Consider the following 21144-nt stretch of genomic DNA (forward strand, 5'->3'; position numbering starts at 1 on the left):
GTTTAATTTCAACTAGTTTCTTTTTCATAAGAGAAATGATATTATATTATTAAGTCTGACAATGTTAGCCAAAACCGTACCACTCATAAGTTAAAACTGTGCCAAAAGCAAACACAGAGAAAAGGCACAAGGGAGGAGTTTCCAAGGCCTCAGTAGGTTCCTCTGTCAGTACATTATTTCTGAATAAGAAGAAGAAGAAAAAGAGAAAAAGAAGAAAATCTCCCTTTCTGTTAGCTTTCAGAGTGTTTTGTCTTATTACCTTTTTCACCAGAGTTGAATTATTTTTACTTTGATGCTTCTGATCTTAAAAGAACCTTTTGGGGCATTGTTTGGATGCCCTTCCTGTTCTGCAACATAGTAGGCTTCGAGTTACAAGAGTCAGTTCATTCAAGCTAAATCTTAGTTCCGTGTCTGTTCTGGGACTGGATCCAGCTATCTGTCTACAAGTGGACCTCCCAAGGAGGTGCCATATGATCAGCGCTTGCAAACCTCCCGAGGAGGTGCATGTGATCAGCACTTGCAGAATATAACTCTTGAGTTTGAAAGTGTACTCAAAACCCCAGATGTTTTGCACTTCAAAAGCTTAGATTTTGAACCATTCACTAATGCAAAAGCCCTTTATTTTGGACTGTCCAACCTGAGATACATGTCAAGCTAAATATCCAAAACTAGTGGACATGTTTGACATTTTAGGCATTGCTGAGTACAAGTACTGTTGGGACTTGTACCTTTAATTACCCAGCTTTGATTTGTCTCACCTACTTAAATAATCTCTGAGCAAGACGTCTATTCTAAGCTTTGTTCTCCAGATTCCTTTAAAAGTCAGCAATGAGAAATATATACCAGAAGGTCCTTTTTTCTCTCTGTTGAGTACAGAAAGAGAAGAGACAACTGACTCAGGCTAGGGGTCCAGTTTTAAAACCAGAATATTTTGAATGGTGCTTGTTTGAAGAACCGGTACATGTCTCATTTTGCAAGGAAAAGTACGCAATCAGAAGACATGCACAGCAGGAGTGTGAGGAGAGACAAGGAGAGGAGATGAGTTAGTATGCTAAAGCCAAGTACAACTTCTCCGTTGCAGCAGAATTAAGGCATTACTCTTGTATATTAACAGCTGAAAGCTGTCTCCATCAGAGAAAGTCGCAACACTTCAAATTGAATCAAAGTTTGTTTAAATACTTGTATGGTTTTCCTCTGTCATACCATGGGAACGATCAAAGGCAAGAGATGATGAGAATACAGAATGAAGAGAACTTCACATTTTTGAATGAAAATGAATGAGCTCCAGTAACTGGAAAAGAGTGTCTTGAAGATAACAGAATGAAGACAGGCAGACAAAAAGAAAAGAAAAGAAAACAAAACAAAAAACCCAACCAAACAACAAAAGCAAAAAAACAAACTTTAGCACTGTCCCAAATCTACATAGGTTTCAAAACAGCTAATAATTTAGTGTTTCTTAAATGTCTTTATTCCATAATTATCTCTTTTCGAGCAGAAAATTCCTCATGCCTCACTCCAATATATGCAGTGAGTGTTCATTACAAATATTTCCATTTTACTACTAGGATGGAGTTGCGTAACAAAACAAAGACGAGAAGAGCTTTTAGTCCAAGACAGTGCAGAAATTGGCAAAGAGGCTTTGCTTCACTTCACATTTTTCCCATGGTTTGTGGTGGAAGTCAGGCCATTTGTTTTCTTAGAGCAAAGTCCAAGGTTATTAAGAGAATTAATTTCCCTCACTTGATGTCCCAATTCTTGACCAGTGTGTGGTCAAGAGTTGCTGTGGCACACACTGTGCACTCACTGCCCTGTGCAACTCAGTAGTGACCTCTCCAGCTGAAAAAGGGATGGCGTCAGGATTATCTCCTGCACGAGGAGTCACCAGGCTGCTTGTTCCCAAACACAGGACTTCAGAAATGCTTCAGGTCATCCTGGGACATGTGGGACTTGCAGTCTTCTCAGTGTCCTGCATCTTGGTTTTGTCTATAGAAGATCATTTTCTGTTTTAGCATACATTCATTACTGAACCAAGGGACTTACTGGGTTGTTTTTTTTTTTTTTTTGATCCAGTTCATATTCAGTATCACTCTAATTACGGAAATGAATAACATTTTTAAAACAATAAGTGATGACTTCCTGTACAAACAATATCAACTTTCCTGATTCGGATTCTGTGTTTGTAAATAGCAACTATTTGTTCTCATCTGCAGCATGCTAAGACATGGGAAACAGGCACCTTGGTGATCCACATGGAGCTAATATGGGAAATGGATTGACACAACGTCCTGCCACAGGAAACAATAGAGAACTAGGAGGGAGCTGAATTTTACAAATGCTTATTTCCTAAGAACCCACAAATTCGTTTAAAATAAAATCAAACTCAAGAAAGCTAGTCTTCACAGAGGATTTTGTTACCCCTGTCTCACCACCACTTGAGCCAGATAACTGAATTTTATGCATGTTCACAAATACAACAACTTATAATAAGAGATTCCCTAAGTATTTTCTTTCCAAATGCTAACATTATGCAATCAGAAAGGGTGAGTTTTGGTACTCAGTATTTGGCTTCTTTTCAGCCTGTTCAACAATTCTTCCTCAAACTGTCCATTTTTGGAGGACTAATATATCTTTCCTCACCTTAGAGCAAAGTGACAATTTAAACAAGCACTAAGTGAGCAGTTAGTTTGCAGACTCCCTAATTATCAGTAGTTTCCTCTAACTCTCATATGTGCTTACTAAGACACAATCAGTACTTACCTGTTGAGATATTGGTTTTCAATTAAAAGGATTCTCAAATTCAGAAAACTAATGTACCAAAGATGCCTAAGCTTGATCCAGGTTTGTAATCTAAAAATTTTACTGCTTTGGCAAGTGAGGTATGAGGAGAAATGTAATCTAATCCTGTCTTCAACAGTGACATCAACATTTAATGACTGAATGTCTTCCCAAAAAAGAAGTCAACAAAACCAAGCCATTCAGGTACTCTTCTTTAACTGATTATTGGCAGAGGGGAAGCTGTCAAAAAGTTTTTCTCCTATGGTATGTTTCTCTTCCACCACCACGTGAATTAGGCAGATACCCTTTGTTCATACACATCCGATTGAGGTCCTCTTTCATATGCAAGCTACATACAATCTCAGAAGCAGTGAAGAGTTAGAAAGACTGTCTTTCATTTCTAAAAACTCAGAATCCTGAAAAATTAACACTCTGGACAGGAACGAGTGCAAGAGGACATAAAGGAATCTCTTATATCATAAAGAAGATTTAGCAGAGAGATTCTCAGGCACAGTTGCAACCATCCTTGCTCTTCTCATGTGGTGAATGGAGAGAATTGTGGGTAGATCTCATCTAGAGATGACATCCAAGGTGGGAGGTTCAAGAAGGTCCCATGATGGGAAACTGGCAAAAATCATCCAAGAAAATTGCATGTTTTACTAGACAGCAGAAAATGTTGCTCAGCGAATTGATAACCTACTTTGGTTATGCTTCCATGAGTGTATATATAGTGTGATATCCAGTGAATTATATGAAAATAGTTGGGTGAGAAAAACATTCCACAGTATATTTCATAGAATCATAGAACAGTTTGGGTTGGAAGGGACCTTCAAAGTTCATCCAGTCCAACCCCCCACAATGAGCAGGGACATCTTCAACTAGATCAAGTTTCTCAGAGCCCCATCCAGCCTGGCCTTGAATGTCTCCAGGCATGGGGCATCTACCACCTCTCTGGGCAACCTGTGCCAGTATTTTACCACCCTCATTGCAAAAAAATTCTTCCTCATGTCTAACCTGAATTTCCTCTCCTTTGGTTTAAAATCATTACCACTTGTCCTGTCTCAACAGGCCCTGCTAAAAAGACTGTCCCCATCTTTCTTACAAGCCCCTTTTAATTACTGAAAGGCAGATGAAGGAAAGCAGGATGAACAGCATGAATTATTCAATAATTCTCAATAAAAAACACACAATAATGGGGGAGCTATCTTATTTTCTAACACTGTAGTGAGAGGTCCATTTCATTCTGCTTTTTCACAGCATCAGTCCTACTCTTTGTGTCACGAAATGAAAACAAAGGCTATGTCACTCTGATGTGAACTCATTAGAAGCAACACACACATAATTTGGAAAACTTCCAGTTGCACATTCTCTGTAATATGGGCTTTCAAAATCTGTGAATCCTGATAGCTTAGATTAATCTATTATTTTTTCTGTCAAAGTCAAGAAAAACTAAAATATAAATTTAAATTAAATCCCTAAAGTGGTTATAATGTCTTCTTTTATTATTGTGTCTATTGTATTCAACTGTTCTGAGAAGTGTCTGATTAATATCCTGGAAGAAAACAGGATCAGAAAGCGATTTTTGTTATAGTCTAACTGACCTAATTCAAGGATTTCCCATACATTTCACAATACTGCTAGCTGAACACAGTTATCTGTTTAGTTTGATTCCATTTGTTCTAGATTTTTTACAAACTGTGTAACATGAACTACAGACTACATTTTTGAATGTGACTTAATGGGCAAGTGGTAATTTTCTACAGCATGAGATAATTCAGTGATCTGGATAGACACCTTTGACATCCTTCAGCTGCCTAGAAATCTATATTCTTAGGTTTAAGTGGATGTGATACTAGATACACGGCTTTCATCAGTCATCATCTGATTCTGTAAGATCTGATTTCTCTGATACCCATTTCACAGTTTCACTTCTAGTCTACTTCCATGTGGAGTTCTGTTTACTGTAGCAAACTGGTTGGACTGGGTCCTTTTCATTCTTCATTTTCTGCCTAACAGATACAACACTAGCACTTGTATTTGCAAGCTCTGAGAAAGCAGATTTTATACATGAATTGGTAAATTATCATGACATTTTGCAAGGCTGAATATATCATTTAAACCCCTGAATTCAATCACAGCTGAACTGTCTTATTTATCCATTTTGCTGTACTGAAGTGAAAGTATCAAGAAGTGTTAAAAAATGTAATCTTACCGTTAATAAATACATAGACTGTAGATTCCTTCTTCTTTTTTGCTGGACTTGTTGGGTATTTGCAGCTATAGTTTCCAGTGTCACTTGCTTGAGTTCTGCTCAAGGTCAGACTGCTGCAGGACTGCTTTCCATTCTTTCCACAGGCATATTTAATTACTTTCAGCCTTTTGCTATCCTTACTTAGAGTTTCAGGCAAAGACCATGAATGAACCATTTCCCCCCTGCAAATACAGATAAGGAAGCTGAAACAATTATGTTGGGCTGCAATTATACAGCTCCAGTTCCCAAGCTTTCTTTTTTATTATATCAGGCTATTTCTGGGGTTCTCTTTTATCTTGTTTTCCAAAAACAACAACAGAAACAACAAAGAACTATTAAACAATTGCTATTGAAGTTCACTCCCCTCCCCCAACTCTCCCCACAACATAAGGTTTCATTTTTTTCTAATTTCAGTTACAAAAAAAGAAAGTGTCAGGTGCATGAACTCCCAGCCAATTTATCAGAATCCAACTCAGTTGGTTACCTGCAGGTGAGATTTAAAGTCTGGCCTGCTTGAACAACGTGCTGTATGCCATTTATGCTCAGCTCAGGAACTTTTAATTTTGATCCTGAACTAGATCCTAGAAAAACAAAAAAAAAAAAAAACACAAAAAAACAACAAAATATTAACAATGGCAAATCATGCTGTTGCAAGTCTACTTACATTTATTATTTTATATTGGAAGGGGAAAGCAAAGAAAAGAGGATGTTCCCCCTATCACACATACTCTTTTCCTCTGAGTGAAATCCTGCTGTCCTAACTGAGGACTCGCATAATCTTCCATTAGAATTACTCAGGAAAGAAAGTAGAAATGAAAGTTATGCAAGTTTCAGTCAATAACTTTGCTCTCAAATTGTTCACTTAGCATACCAGGAAGAAAGCTCAGGACCTGCGGCTACCCATCTAGCCAAGGAAGCATAACCTCAAGCACTACTTGCTGCCTTTCCTTAGAAAACACCACCATGTCAGCCCCTTCAATTGGAAGGGTAAAAGTTGGCCACTTCTATAACAAGAGCCACAAATTGACCTCTAAGATACCAAATTGCCACTCAAACAGATTGCTGCAAAGCTGGAACTGTTCTGAAAGGTGTGAAAGGGGACTAAGGATCTTTCCTTCCTGACTGAGGGTCACGGCACTGTTACCTGTGGTCCCTCACTACCTGCAGACTTTCTACCAGTGAAGTGGTGTCGAAAGGTAATTGGGCAGCTCAACAATAAATTTTGAGAACAAGTTCAAGGAATCCTCCAGATCAGATTTGCTGCTTATTGAGAAAGCAAGCATGCTAACATGACTCTGGTCATGGCCAGATCATTATGTTATGGGTGAAGCCCTGGATGTCAGTATAACATGAGGTAGCTTAGGACACTTGAAAACAGCCAGACAGAAGGCAATTTTTAGGAAGTCAATGAAAAAGCCCCATGGTCAGAAGACTAAAGGAACACAGGACCTTCCATCACATCAGGCCAGCAAGTTCTGGAAAGGCATCTTTGCCCCGTAATGGGCTATGGCCACAACAGCTTTCATGGCAAACAGACAGAAATGCCTGTCTTAAAGCTTTAAGAAACAGTCATCCATCTCGTTGCCCTTGCAGTGGCAGCAAATGTTCCGTGAGCTAGGAATATAATAAGCAAATATTTTGAAACAGTGTAATTTGAAAACCAGTTTAAGTCTAAATCTGGACCTGAGTGAAATTTGTGAAGATTTCAGTGCTGTGAGAGAGGAGCATAGAGTACTCTGGATCACTTTATTCCAAGACAAAGCATTTCTTTCTCAAGTTAAGAGAGTAGAAGCATCATGTGTACAAGGGTAATATGGATTTTCCACAAGAACACAGCCAAGTATAGTTTCAGTTTAGCTATTTTAAGCATTTTTAAGAGGTCCCTGCCACAGCCAAATATGAACAGCTGTATGCACCAACAGTAGAAATATGTGAACCTTATTTAGCTGCTATGGATCAACCACTAGAAAGGCCTCCCTCTTTCATTGACTATAGAAGGAACTGTTGGACATCAACTCTGGCTGAGATTGGCAACTAAATTACGACTGTATAAACTCTCCAAAGTCAATAGCTGCTCCAAATTCAGCAGGTTTCACCCAGTAGAAGATGTAACCACAAATTAGAGGCTGAACGGCAAAAGCTTTGTTCCGAGATGTGGACTTGAACTCCTTCAGTCTGAGAAAGGCCTAGAACCCAAGTCTTCACTTTTAGAGAGATGCTACAAGTACAAATACTTTGTACAAGAGGCAAAGGTGCACTGCCCCCATCTGCTGGTTTTTGGAGTCTTTTCTGAGGACCCAGCTGTACTCCATTTGTCAGTATTTCCTACTAATTCCTTATAACATCAGTGGCGACAAGAGATCTGTATCAGTTTCCAAGACTACATAGCACAATCCATGAAAAGAAGCAAATAGCTGATTAGATTTTCAAAACTGTTTGCTAGATGCCTTCAGGAACCTGTTTCCCTTCTTTAACAATGTAGGAAATGTACAGTGTAACTTTTAACTAATCTTTGGCATCTAAATTAGTTACATTGATCTACATTTTTCTTTTTAGCCCTGTATATCTCATTTAAGCTGTGGCTCCAGCAGTTTTCCTGTGTATACCAACATCCATCCCTACTCAAAAGAGGGTTTAAAGGGTACACGTAAGCATAGACATAAATTATTATATAATAACTCATCTAAACAGGCTTCAAGCAAGGGCATAACAAGTTTTCAGAATAAAGAGGTCCTCTGAACTACACCGCACATATTACCAGAAATTTGAATGGTAATACTGTACAAATATACAGACTTCCTCTGCGATTTGTCTAGACAATCATGCTTCTAACTAGAAACAAATATATTCTGTCAGCTGTTAAGAGGGGAGGAAAAAAAAGATGCAGCAAATCTTTGAAGAAACAACTTGTTATGCAATGTCTTACAAACATACATTTTTCTCACCTACTGTTTAAGGATCTGAACTCTGAAATGCTGGGTCTGCCAAATAGCACACTGTGCTTTTATGGGATAGTCCCCCATAGATGCTTACAGTCTATGAGTCTACTCATTTGCAGTTCTGAAAGAATGTTCCTGAATCTAAACACTGAGAAACTGAGACCAGGGAGCTTCTGTGAAAAGCAACCCAAGCACTTTGTTGAGAGGGTTTGTCAACATCCTCCAATGAAATGATCTGACATTTTAATGAAACCACTGTGTTCCTGCATTTCATTTGTATTCCTTTTGTCATCCCAGAATTGGAGGCTCACATGCTCTCCCAAGAACGTAGGGTTTACATACAGCTTTATGAATCTTGTTCCTGATTTCAGAGGGGAACCTGGCCTCTGAATTGCTCCTTATTTGGGGCTCTAGAAAAGCTGAAAGCATGCAAAGATTTTTACAAACAGGTCAGTATGTATAAAGACCCATTAGTAACAGTCTGTCAGACGAACCTGTCGGAATCAAAGCTTATCTGCTAGAGCCAAGACAAGTAGGTTACTTTAAGTGTAAAACTGACTGAAAGGTGGAAAATCCAGGTGAGTGACAGGTGCTGAGAACAAGGCAGGTCTGCAGTGTCTGATCATGACTGGGGTGCTGAGTGCGTGACTTTGCTCAGCACCAGCACCCACAGCAGCACCAGCACCAGCACCCTGCCCAGTAGCAGCACCAGCCGTGCAGCACCGTGCTGCCACCTGACCCATGCTGAGACCAGGAAACCAGCCCTGGGAGTGTGGGCTGAGGTTGTTTTCAGAGTGTACCAAAGGTGAAGCACAAGAAAACATTAGAAATGTTGCAAACTTTTCTATTGATAACTCTACGGTGATATAAGCAAAGATATAAGCACGTCTGCATGAAACTCTCAAGGCATCCTCGAAGCCTGTATCTCAGAAGATCAGACTCAGAGTTATTAAAATGAACCAAACAAACCAAACCAAACCAAAACAAAACAAAACAGAACAAAAACAAACCAAACCAAAACAAAACACAAACAAAACCACCAAATCTTTTCACCCCATCCTGCAGGCAAAAAAGAAACCCAGATAGACTGGATACAAATTGAAGCTTTTGCCCTTTTACTCTTATTACATATATCTAAAAGACACTCCAGTATTTGTAAATATTTTGGGTGGGATCTTAAGGTGTGCTTAGTGTTTGTCTAACTTCGCTCCCATTAATATAAGATAAAGTTTCTTCATTGACCTCAAGTACATTTTAGACACTTTAGACACAGTAATCTATCATGTTAATATTCAAGACCTAATGTCAGTGTATTTGGCATGAAATATCAGATTTGTTATATATTCATTCATTTAGTTTTTCACTGACAACAAAAATGAACTAAAAGATCTTATTTCAAGCCAATATTGTTGCTTTTACAAGTCTGCAAGACAATGCTCTACCAGCAAGAAGCTAAGCCTTGAAGAAAAATAGCTTTATTTCACATCCTATCTATTCATGGGTCATTAGCTTCCTTACTTTTTTAAATGCTTCAAAACTAATGCAGATTACAAATGCAATAGAGTTTGACATGCTTACCAGAAAAGAAAAAGGAAGAAGAATAGCACGGAAATTCCTACTGTCAATATTTAGAAGCAGATTATGTCTTCTATGTACCTTCTCTGGGCATTTTACTTGACACTGTCTTTTCTGAAGGGTCATGGCTCAACAGGACATGTTCACTTATCATTGTGTCTGTCACTAAGCGACCATCAGCAGCCTACCCTCACACTGACCTACATTGAGGGGTGCAACTTCTTTTCATGTGACAACAAGAGAACTAATTAATCCTGATAACTGAGGAATCTCCTCCCATAAGGAAAGGGGTGAATCTTTTTGGTATGTTCTATTTGTTTCTGAAGGTTTATTAGATACGTTGGAAAGTCAGTCAACAGGGCTGCTTAATGAATGAGCAAACCTTGATTTAGATCACATAAGTTAACTATTCTGTAAGGGAAGGAGAATATATATATATATATATATTTAAGAAAGTAGAAGGCATAAACTGTAATTTGCAAAGGAAGAGAAGAATAAACATTCTTCAGTTATTTTCTGCCTTGCAAAGAAGGCAATGCTCTTCCTGAACAAAGTAAACAACAATCTCATAGAATCATAACATATCTCAACTCGGAAGAGACTTGTAAGGATCATTGAGTCAAGCTCCATGCTCCTTGCAGGACTAGACACCAATTATAAGTGATTAAAAAAATAAGTGAACATGCATATGTTTTTCCAATATGATGTGTTAGTTCAGTTCTACAGATATCTGAGTAATCATGCACACATGATCATTGTCTTCCACTGATTTTAGCTAAAACTTGATTTCTCTTAAAAGGATAGATGTGCTGAGCTTAAAATTGGGAACAAATTCTGGACTATGATTCCCATTCTGATTTTTTCCAGGTTTTAATTTTAAATTTCTTTTTATACACTGTGAATTTCTGTTACTTTTGACCAAAGAAAGTCAAGCCAAAAGCTAGCCTTAGTTTTAAAAAAATCTGTATTAGAAGTTATTAGAAAATTTTTTGAAGTTAACAGATCTTTTACTTCTAAAGTCTTTTTCCTAAGTCGAGGCTGAGTGGCTCTCTTCCAGCCACTCCAATTATCTTGAACATTTTGACTAACCTTTTTTCACCTGCACAATGAGATGTTAAGGAGAATGATCAGTTTATCTTTGCAATTTCAGTGTATACAAAGAATCTGACCTTCTGGGTTTAAAGTGCCATCTGTGGGCAATAAAGTTATCAATCATGAAGTAATTGTTTCAGTCATTGCTGGATTTGCACATGTTTTAAGGCTTGTTAAACATAACTGATGCTTTGTGGTTCTTACTATCAAATATAATTTTCTCCTGATTCAAACACATGCAGCAAAAGATGTGTTTTGTGAAGGATGCTCCTGAACTGGAAAGTGCAAGTGATTTCTTAATAGTGTCTTCATCTCTCTGTGCTCCTTAAAATACAGGTCATTCAGTTCAAATGCAGCCCAGGACTTTACTCTTGCTTATGAGCATTTCCTTATGAGTCATCCCACTGAAGGGACCGGAAATACCCACATGTATGCAACTAAGAAGCAACTGCAGAATCTGGCCAAAATGCTCAGGAGTGTGGTAGTACCCGGCCTGTTGACCTTCAGTGCATCTCTAGTGAAATGAGCAGACTCCAATCCGCAATAGCACCTTAGCCAGAACATGAGCACCAGCAAACCTCATACGGGATATAAGTCTTTACTCCATTTTGTAAATAAACTTGACTTATCAGTAGTTTTCTTTATTTCAGAGCTCTTCCTGACGAGATGTTGCACTACCATATCCTCTAAAAGAACTTCAGAGCATTCCGTAAGTAAAAATAACCCTTTTTTTGATCAAACATTTGTACCTATCCATAGTAATTCCAATTACAGCATTACACCAAATCACTCTATTTTAAAAGAGAGACAGAAAAAGAAATTTGTGGTAAACTCTGAAGAGCCATTTAAAGTTTCAATTTATGTCTGACCATGAGGAGGAATATTGACCAACAGGTCAATATTAATCAACCCTGAGATTCTCATCAGCATCAATACTTGCATTTATAAGACAAGAAAACTTTTAGGCAGAATTGCTTCAAAATTTGGATGGTGATTAGAAACATTTTTTTTTTTTCCTTCTCAAAGTGTGAATGTCTGGCTTGGTTCTGCCACAGCACCAGAAGAAGAAGGGATCACCTTGGATAATGAAGCTTTCTATAGTACTTCCGTGACTGCTGGTGGCTGGAAAGAACCACTACTGGAAGAAGGTACTCTTCTATCTCCATGGCAGCAATAGCCCCCATCTCATCTGTGTCACCTGGGTTAATAATGCTCAGGCATGGGCAAAGTAGGCAGCACAGTCTGGTTTCTGAGGTAAAAGCACCATCTCCACCACCTGTACTGAGAAACAACCTCCAGGGAAGACCTACAGTACCAAACCATGAGCCACCCTGAGATTCAAAGCAGTATTTCTGGGTCTTTCAGATGCCATCTATGTTCCCAATTCTAACAGAGACCTCACAGTTCTTCATACATCTAATTTCACAACACTTCTCTGAAACAAATCCAAGCTTCACACCTGGAACCTGCAGAAAAGAAACTAGGACAGCCGATCTGCGAGAGAGCAAGGAGGTGTGCCTTTGTCCCAAGTTGATGTTCACAGTTGGCCAGATGAGCAACCTCATGATGTGACACAGCAAAATGTAACCACTGTTTCTGTCGAAGCAGAACTTTGCAGAGCAATTAATGTTCATGGGGACTTCCACGAGCTAACAGATGCAGGTCCTTGGACTGCAAGGTGGCTTTGTCCCTATTTCCTGTTGACTCGAGTGCATGCACTGGTACACAGCCGGCAGACAGAAACACACTCAGTGCAGAAGAAGCGGCTCAAGCTGTCTCACTCCTCAATGGATCTACCACTCACACATGCCTCTGCTGTGACTGAAATAATTGGTTTGTCACTTTCAGGTCCAGAAGGGACATTCTGATTATGCAGTCTGGTGTTCTGCAATGCATACCAAATGATTTCTGGATCAAATGTTTAAATCTTATTCATCTCAACTATAATTTGAGAATTTAAAGTACCATTAGGACATAACAGCCAGACAAGAAAATTTATAGGTTAATGGATGAAAAAGCTCGGCTGCTCTGTGATACAGCATTGTAATAGAGTCTGAACAGCATAAGGATTATCACAGTAGATTAGAAGAGTCCTGGACAGACGAATATGCCTTGACCCTGACTCCACGCCCTGGAATAAAAAATCAGTCAGCAGGGTAAATGGTTATGTTACTGCCCAAGAAAGGCCTTCACGGGACAGAAAATTGCGTATGTCTATCATATGAGCAAGTTTGTCCTTCCTCTCTCAGTTCTGGGTAACAATTTATTTACAAGTGATAATTACAAGTGATAATTTATTTACAATCTGTGTGGGTTTGCAGTCCCTAGATGTGTATGCACACAGATACAAGATTAGATGGTACAGAAGCAAAGCATAACATTCAGTAACTAAAAATGGAGCAAGTACAATTCCAATAGCACTTCATTAACACTTCTGAGCACTACACACTAACATGCCACTATGGTCAATAGCTGTAAATGCAAACAGATATGTATTTCTCAAATAATTTTGCCAGTATTTGCACTGGCTAAGTCAGGCTATACTTAGAGAAGCCTGTGATAAAGCCATTGTATTAAATAGCAGGGGGTTTTGTTAATCAAAAAAAGTAGATAAAGAAATTTAAATCAAACCTAACTTAAAACAAACTTAAATCATGGTTAGTGATTTGAAATCAGTCCAGCTTCAGTTATTACCAATTGAGATTGCTACCAATTCCCATCATACCTGGACAGCCAAGGCCATGCAGTTCAATGGGCTGTGCCCATGCAACACTTGCTTGAAAGCACTTGCTTCACAAAACATTGTGTCCTGTCTGCCCTAAAGTCATGAGATGACTTTTGTGCATGAGCACGGGCACTTTACATAATGCCAATTAAAAATAAATTTCAAAATTTAACATTCAGAAACCTGACAGTAAAATATAGTAATAATTTTAAAAAATCTTAGTTACCTCTTTTGTCCATCCAATTTTAATATGTCTAGAAACTCAGCATCTGAAATGAGCACCTTTGCCACCATCTAGCCTGGTGAAGGTTCTCATTTAACTAGCTATATAAGGAGAAAGCAATTACAGAGAAGTAAAACCAGCCATAATTGCAAACCAATTAGTTCCCATCGAGCATATGAAATTGAGAATGGGTATTGAAATGTGCAGTCTAACACCTCCATTATGAACCCTCATAGGATCATCACTTTGGTAAAACAGATCAAGGGAGAAAAACACATACATGTATGGTGTGCATTGAGAAAAGCAAGGGAAATATCACAGTTGTTTTCATGTTAGTCTGGTCTTCACCCCAACAGAGCAAATTCTCAGCTCAAAGAAAAAGGTCTGCTGAGGCTGTTCTCAGCCAGGAGAGGTTATAGCAGAGCTAGACTGTGGCGACACCTTCACAAACATGTTCATTATAGGTCCGTGTGGCTCTCAGGCCCCTCCACTTCCACATGCCTGTGCTGGCCCTTCTGGGGAGCCCGTGATCAGACCATTGCAGATGAGAGCTGGTTGTGACTGCATCATCTAGCCAAAAGTGACACCATGAGATAAACCATAGGCATTTACCCAGGAGTGTGGTTTCACACCTCACACACATGACTAAGCCTGTGCTGCATACAGCAGTGTAGGTAGCCCTACCCTAATCACATCCATGAGTCACCAGATCTACTCCACCACTTAATGACACGTCAGCAATCACTGCACCTCTGCTCCAGTTCCACTATGGCAAATCCCAGCACAAAACCATCCATTACATATTTCTGAGAAAAGTTTATACCATTAACTAGCATAGCAGGGAAGTGTTGATATGGTATAAAGAGAAAGCAAGCACATTAAAAACAGGCACAAAAATAATTTAGAATTCCTATATGGAGGAATTTTCCTGAGCAGATTAAATTTCTTTATCAACTTGATAATTCAGATTTGCTGCAGATTCCCTGGCAGGACAAATTAAACAATATAATAGGATTGAATTGGAAGATTATTTCATATACATAGACAAACTGCCTACTTGGTAGTAACCTGCCAGCTCAGACAGCAACGCAGACTTGTCAAATTCATCTGAGGGTGTTCATTAAGCTGTGGACACCAAAATAAATAAGGAAATATATATTTAATATATTTAAAAAAAAATGTAAAGCAAAGTTGCAGGTTTTCTACTTTGCTGAAGGCTGACAGCTATTATTTCAGATGCTGCATCATTATGGCTGAACTGTCCTGTAATGCTCCAAGGCAAAAAAGAAAAAAAAAGACGAAGTCACAAACTGACTTTCCATCCACCCTACTTAAGCCTATAAAACAGAGCTATAAGCAATGGTCCTAGGTTCAAAACAAGAGAAAATAACTAATGTGATACAACGACTTAAACTAGAGAAGAGCCAGAATAGTCTGCACAGAGGATTCCCTTGCAACGGCCCAAGAGGCTAAACACATTCTGCAGTCAAGTGGCGTCTAAACAACCATGTTTACAGTAGGTGCACATGCAAAAGGCTTTTGGAAAGCTTTCCTGTGGCTCAGTTTACGTTGGGAAATTATAATCATTAGTGCTTATAAAACAGATTAGGATGAATGTTAATTATAGTACTGCATGAAGCAAAGGTGGGTTTTCACCTCAAATGCTGCCAGCACAACAGAAGAAAATTCTCTGTATTATACAATATAATGCAATTTAATCCCACTATGTTATATCTATTTGCCATAAATGTAGACAGCACCTAATCTTTGGTGGACACTAATTTTAGTTTCTTTCACCCCCAATCCCATGGTTTCTTAGTAAATAATAGTAGATTTTAGATCATACTACAAAAAAAATTTCCTCTCTGGAGAATTTTATCAGATAACTGCTTCCTGCAAGGTTCCTTGAACCTCCCCTGAAGATCAGATGTTGGACACTGCCGGAGACATGACACAGAGCTAAACAGAGCCCTTATCCAATTTAGGATGGCAACTCTCACACTTCTGTTAACATTAGCCCACAGTCATCCCGAGGAGAGGTTTTTCCACAGAGGAACGACAATGGGAACAAAAGGGACAAATTCCTTCACTCTGTGGCAGGGAAGAATCCCACAGGAAGGACGCTTAAGTGAACTATGTGAAATTGTGAAATGCCTCTCTTCAAACGCCCTCACACTCATCTCTCGCCGCTCCCCACGCACTAAGCAGGGGGTCCTGTTCCCAGAGCACGGGCTTCCCAAAGGAACTTCTGAGGAGCAGAGACATCTGTTCAGGGGTCCCTGGCTCTGCAAGAGCCACTGTGCCCTATCCGCTCTGCCCTCACTTCCGGGCATGGCACGGAAATAATGTCACTGCATTGCCACAGCATCTTCAACCCACTGGCGTCCTAGAAACAACTTCTAACTATTTCTCCATCCATCAGCTGCTTTCATGGCAAAATCACCTTGTTTCAAGGCTGTAGCTCCAAACTAGGGAATGTGACTTAAAAGAAATGCATTTAGGAGTGCTTAGTGCCACGCATCAGTGAATGTTGGAAGGGTAGCCCCCAACATCTAGAAAAGTATTGGAACCATGCAAACAGCAGTCAGTGTCAATCCCACCATGCTGGATTGTGCTCTGTCTGAATGTGTTACAGGGATGACTTAACATTGTGGATATGGATGAATTGATTTTCTTACTGAAAATCAACTGGGATTTGATGGAAAAACAACAGAGTGTAAAATTGGGTCATCATAAACGTGAACCTTTTGTCCCTCCATTAACAGAAACAAAAAAAAAGTCTGGGAGAGACAATGAATAAATCACTTAACTGCTTCTACTAGCATCTATAATGCCAGCACATTTCCAGCCGCCCTACCATGAAAAAAAAGAAACAAACAAACAACAACAAAAAAACCAAAACAAAACAAAACCAAAAACAACCCCAACACCAACAAACAAGACTTCACGCAGAAGAAACAGTCAGCCACACTCCCAGTCCAAGTTTCTCCATACATCTCAATGGCTCAAGACTTACATTTCAGACAGAAACTTGGCTTTAGAGAGAGCTCCAATGCCTGTATTTTCAGCTTTCAAACTGCTGCTTGCAGCACATCTAACTTTTTCTTTTAACCACCAGGATTTATGCTGTACTGACCTCCAGCTGTGGGGGAATGAAACTGAACTTCTGTATCTTGATAGAAGAAAGCTGTGTGGGCACCTTTCTGACAATCACTAGACTAATTTTAGGATGAGAAATTCTCACACAGTGGTTCAAGTAATTTGGCCATTCCTAGCTGGGACTGCTTGGGAAATGCTATTTCTCAGTTCCGGGAATATATGTAGTAAGGATGCATCACAAGGGCAGAAAGAAAAGAGCCTGGTGCAGTCCATGGGTGGAATTCATACTCAAATAGGCACAGAAATATTTCCGCACATTCTCACAAATATTGATGAGGAAAAAGAAGATAATTCTGGGAGGAAAGTGAGATCCAAAGATAAAGCATGTCTGTGGATGGAGCAGTTGGCTTCTTGAAGGTCTCACGCCAATAGGAGAGACTTGTCTCCACAAGCAGAGGTGGCTGTGGTAGCTGGGCATCCTACACTTCATGGCAAAGCTTCTCTTCCAGCATCGATGCTTTCCACTCCCTGCAGGGCTGCAGCAGGAGTTCCCAACCCCTAACTTTGGGGGATTCAAAGAAACAATTTGGCTGATAAAGCTTCACCACATCCCCACTGGACACAAACTTCTGAAACACCAAACCTTAACCCTCATCTGCTGAACTTCTTCCTTTCCCAATCTCAGTCGGACGTGAAAAGTAGCAACTTGATAAACATTGTGCTTGAAGTTTCCAAACCACATTAAAGTGTAAGGACTCAGCAACTGTCCTACAAATCTGGAGCATTTCCTTTTCTCCTATACACCCACACAGTGTGAAGGGCTACTGGTTTCAGTCTTTGAAGCATCTCACAAAAAAAAGGCTCAATTTGTTTGTTACTGTTCACACATTAAAAAAAAAAAAAAAAAAAAAATCACCATCAAAGGAATCCTCAAATCTCCTGAAAAACAATTTGTTAGGGTTTTAAGGTATTTGGTGCTTCTGGATATAAAGATATTTATTACATACAGGCCAAGTCCTGATTTCCTCACACATGAACCACACATCTCAAGGATGCTAGCTGAGACCAAAGGAATTGCTCCAGATTTAGACCAGCTCTCAGTGAGTGAGATCCATCTTTGTGTAGGGCATATGAGTGGAACAACTGTCTGGTAAAACATTGTTAACCGATGTAAGTGATTTTCTTTAGCAATGCCAGAAACTTTGGTATTTAAACCCCATATACATTTTTTTTAAGCCTGTATTGTAAGGTGGAGTCTAATTGTTCTACCTTGTATGAATGTTGTCTGGAATTTTTAAAAGAGCCCTTTTTTCCATGAAGATTCATAAAATGCAGTAAACACATTTTTTCTAGAGTCTGTTAAGATCTCGAGCCCTAATTGCAAATTAGACAGCTGTAGCTGTGTGTTGGTGCAGCTGTTTCAGCTGAGTACTCAAACCAAACCGAAACATTAACGTATGAACTTCTATCTAAATAGCGTTTTCAGAGAAGTCATGTTAGTTATTGTAAGAAATTAACCTCAGCACTGATTAGATTTGACCTGTAATTCCTTTCTTCATTTTTTCCAGCTGACCATGAAATTGAAAAGTCCATCATTCCCTGTGGATTTTTATTATCTAGTTCTGACTGTAATAACTGAGATTTGTATGGCACTATTCACAGATAAGGTTGTAATAGAGTCCGTTTACCTTGTAGCTGCTAATTGTGAGGTATTGCTTCTGTGTGGACAGCTGGAAATAAAGTCAAATCATCTGTCTATGTTTCTGGAATTGTGACCACATAGTCCTTGATCCAAGCTGTGGAATCTGATCTTTTCAGGGTTTAAAGCCAGTCCTTCAAATTCCCAAATGCTATCAATTAAAATTATTATCACACAAAGGAGATCAAACCTGAATGAGGCACCAACATTTTCATATTGACCATTATGTATATTGTCTTCAGCACAAATGTATGTAATATAATTTGTGGAGTAAATATACTCAAACTATAAATGAAACATACGCAAGTACTATGCAAAAGACAGATAAAAATCTTGTTCTTTCCCACAATAGCCAAAATATGCATGTGCATAGAAATACAAGAGGGCTGAAGTGTCCAACATTTACATGTTAAAGAAACATAATTTCTTTAATCTCATTTTTCAAATGGGAACTCTCATGGCTTGTATCTTGCATGTTGCTTTGGGGAAATTTAAATTATTAAATAGACACAGACAAGCTAAACGACCTCCTCCTGTCCCTTCCTTTTGAAGCTCTCTGTAGTAACTCCTGAGCCAGTGACTATTTCTGTGAATCTCCTCCAGTACCTGTCAGTAAATGGAAGCTCAATAGACACCCGCAGAGACTGAATTACAAGATTGGACCACATAGCAGTGATGAATCTAGCTTCATCAAGAACAGTTGAAATGGGAATTACTGGACAGCCTGAGTAAGAGTTTCAGTTAAACAGGCAGTGAAGGAGGGTGGAAAGGGAAGAAAAGCATAGGGAGGTGCATGGTACAAAACATCCCACCACTTCACCAATAACTTTGAAATGCTCTGTGCAAATGCAAGTACTGAGAGTTTTACCACCGACACAGAAGAGCTCAACCTATATGGGGTGTGCAAACAAAGCAAAGATGATTTTCTAAAAATAATAATAATAAAAAAGTCTAAATTCTGAGTTGGACCACAACCTCTTATACAAAACAGATTGTAAAACTACTTGGTCAAACTACAGAGTAGCATCTTTGCAGTGCCTACTGCACCTGAGCCAACCCTGGGATGTACATCCACGCAGCTCAAAACCCAGAGCACCAGGTTTTCCTCTAAACAAGGCAAGTTTTTCCCATTGGAATTGGTCTAGGGTGCACATGTCCCCGACAGTCGCTGGAACAGGAAGGTGAACCAGGGTGTCTCACAGGCCCTCTCGCTCGCAGAATCCACCTTGTCCCTAGGCAGTGAGTTTGTCATGATTTGCACAATGGAAAACCTTTCCGAACGGAAAGAGGAAGCCAGTCCCCCAGTATAGCTGGCCACTACAGGAGCCCATGTGGGAGCTGAACGTCGAAGTTCAAGCTGAAGCTGTGAAGGAAGCCTGGCAAAGATTTGAACCCACATTTCCTGTGTCCAGGGAGAGTGTCCAGTTCCTCTGCCTATTTCATCGTGGGCAAAAGAACCTCCTTGGCAGAGACAAATAATCTGAGGAAGTTAGCACTTTCTCGGAGAAAAGAAAGGGGAAAAAACAAAAACAAAAAACAAACAAAAAACCAAACCAAACCAAAACAAAACAAAAAAAAAACCAACAAACTATGTATCTGTATCAAAGGACTAAAACAGCACTTCCCGAGCAGGAAAACGTCTCGTCGGAGCGGTCCCGCCAGCTCCCCTCCCGGCCACCCTTCGGACGCGGCCGGCAGCACGGGCATCGCCCGGGGAGCGCCCAGGGAGCGCCGCGCCGGGGTTGTTCCCGGGGGCACGGCGGCACCGCGTCACGCCGAGGCCGTTCCCGGGGTCACACCAGGCACCACGCCGCGCCAGGGCCATTCCCGTGGGCACGGCGGCACCGCGCCAGGGCTGTTCCCGCGGACACACCGGACACCGTACCACGCCGGGGCCGTTCCCGCGGACTCAGCAGTGCGGAGTAGCCCGAGCCCTTGGCCACTTGGGCAGCGGAGCGTGGCGGGTCGGCTGACCGCACTGCTGACCGCAAAAACGCCGCGCTGCGCGCCCACTGGCCTTGGCGTGAACCCTGGGGAGAGCTCGGGGTTTTTGTTGCCCGCTAGGAGTTAGCTCTGGCTCCCAGACGGCCGCCGGGACCGACGATGCTGCGCGGAAGCTGCCCGCGCCCCGAGGAGCACCTGGGAGCCCCGTGCAGGACACGGGGAGCCCGGGCACCGAAGGGCTGCGGGATCCCCGATCCGCACCGGCGAGCAGACCCACAGGTCTGTGGCCCTGCGGTGCGATGAACCCACCGACGCGAGACCGGACCGCATACGACCCCCATGCGCCCCTGCTCACAGGTGATCAGCAACCCAATGCTGGGACACGCTGCCCACCACAGCACTCCAGCACAGGAGGGCCAGCTCTTCTCTCAAAGTAAAATGAAACTCGATTAAGAAAAGTTAATCTGCACTGATCCACTCCGGCACAAGCACCGGCAGGCACCGAAGAGCAGCTCCATTCCTTTCTCCAGAGAGACCCACGCATGGAACCCACGCGGCCAACCCCGCAGGCAGTCCCGACTGATGCTCCGCCGTTCCGGGCAGGAGGCAGCAAGACCTTGATTTTCGCGAAGGAAACGGGCGCCTTTACCACTTCAAGGGTAGAACTGTGAGAGGCTGAACCCACATGGAAACAAAGCGGAGGGGAGAAAAGCCTGCCCTGGAGCTAAAACATGCCTTCTTTCCGTGATGCACCGGTTCGGACCTCTCCCGGAACAGCTGTCCCCCGTGCCCAGAGGAGAGTGTCGGCTCCCCGCCGGCACC

At 40.8% G+C, this 21144-nt stretch overlaps 1 protein-coding gene across 3 annotated transcripts in view; it reads right to left on the reverse strand.

The window, feature by feature from the left end:
* FLT1 (fms related receptor tyrosine kinase 1) overlaps positions 1–21144 on the reverse strand; it is a 116993-nt gene that overhangs the window by 95166 nt on the left and 683 nt on the right. For all 3 annotated transcript variants that reach the window (XM_005501425.3, XM_065050821.1, XM_005501426.4), the window contains exons 2-3: positions 5511–5607; positions 4988–5208 (exon numbers count right to left, since the gene is read on the reverse strand). In XM_005501425.3, coding sequence (XP_005501482.1) covers positions 4988–5208; positions 5511–5607 — 318 coding nt within the window. The remainder of the gene's footprint in view (positions 1–4987; positions 5209–5510; positions 5608–21144) is intronic.

The sequence above is a fragment of the Columba livia genome, chromosome 1, assembly GCF_036013475.1.
Source record: "Columba livia isolate bColLiv1 breed racing homer chromosome 1, bColLiv1.pat.W.v2, whole genome shotgun sequence".
Lineage (NCBI taxonomy): Eukaryota > Metazoa > Chordata > Aves > Columbiformes > Columbidae > Columba > Columba livia.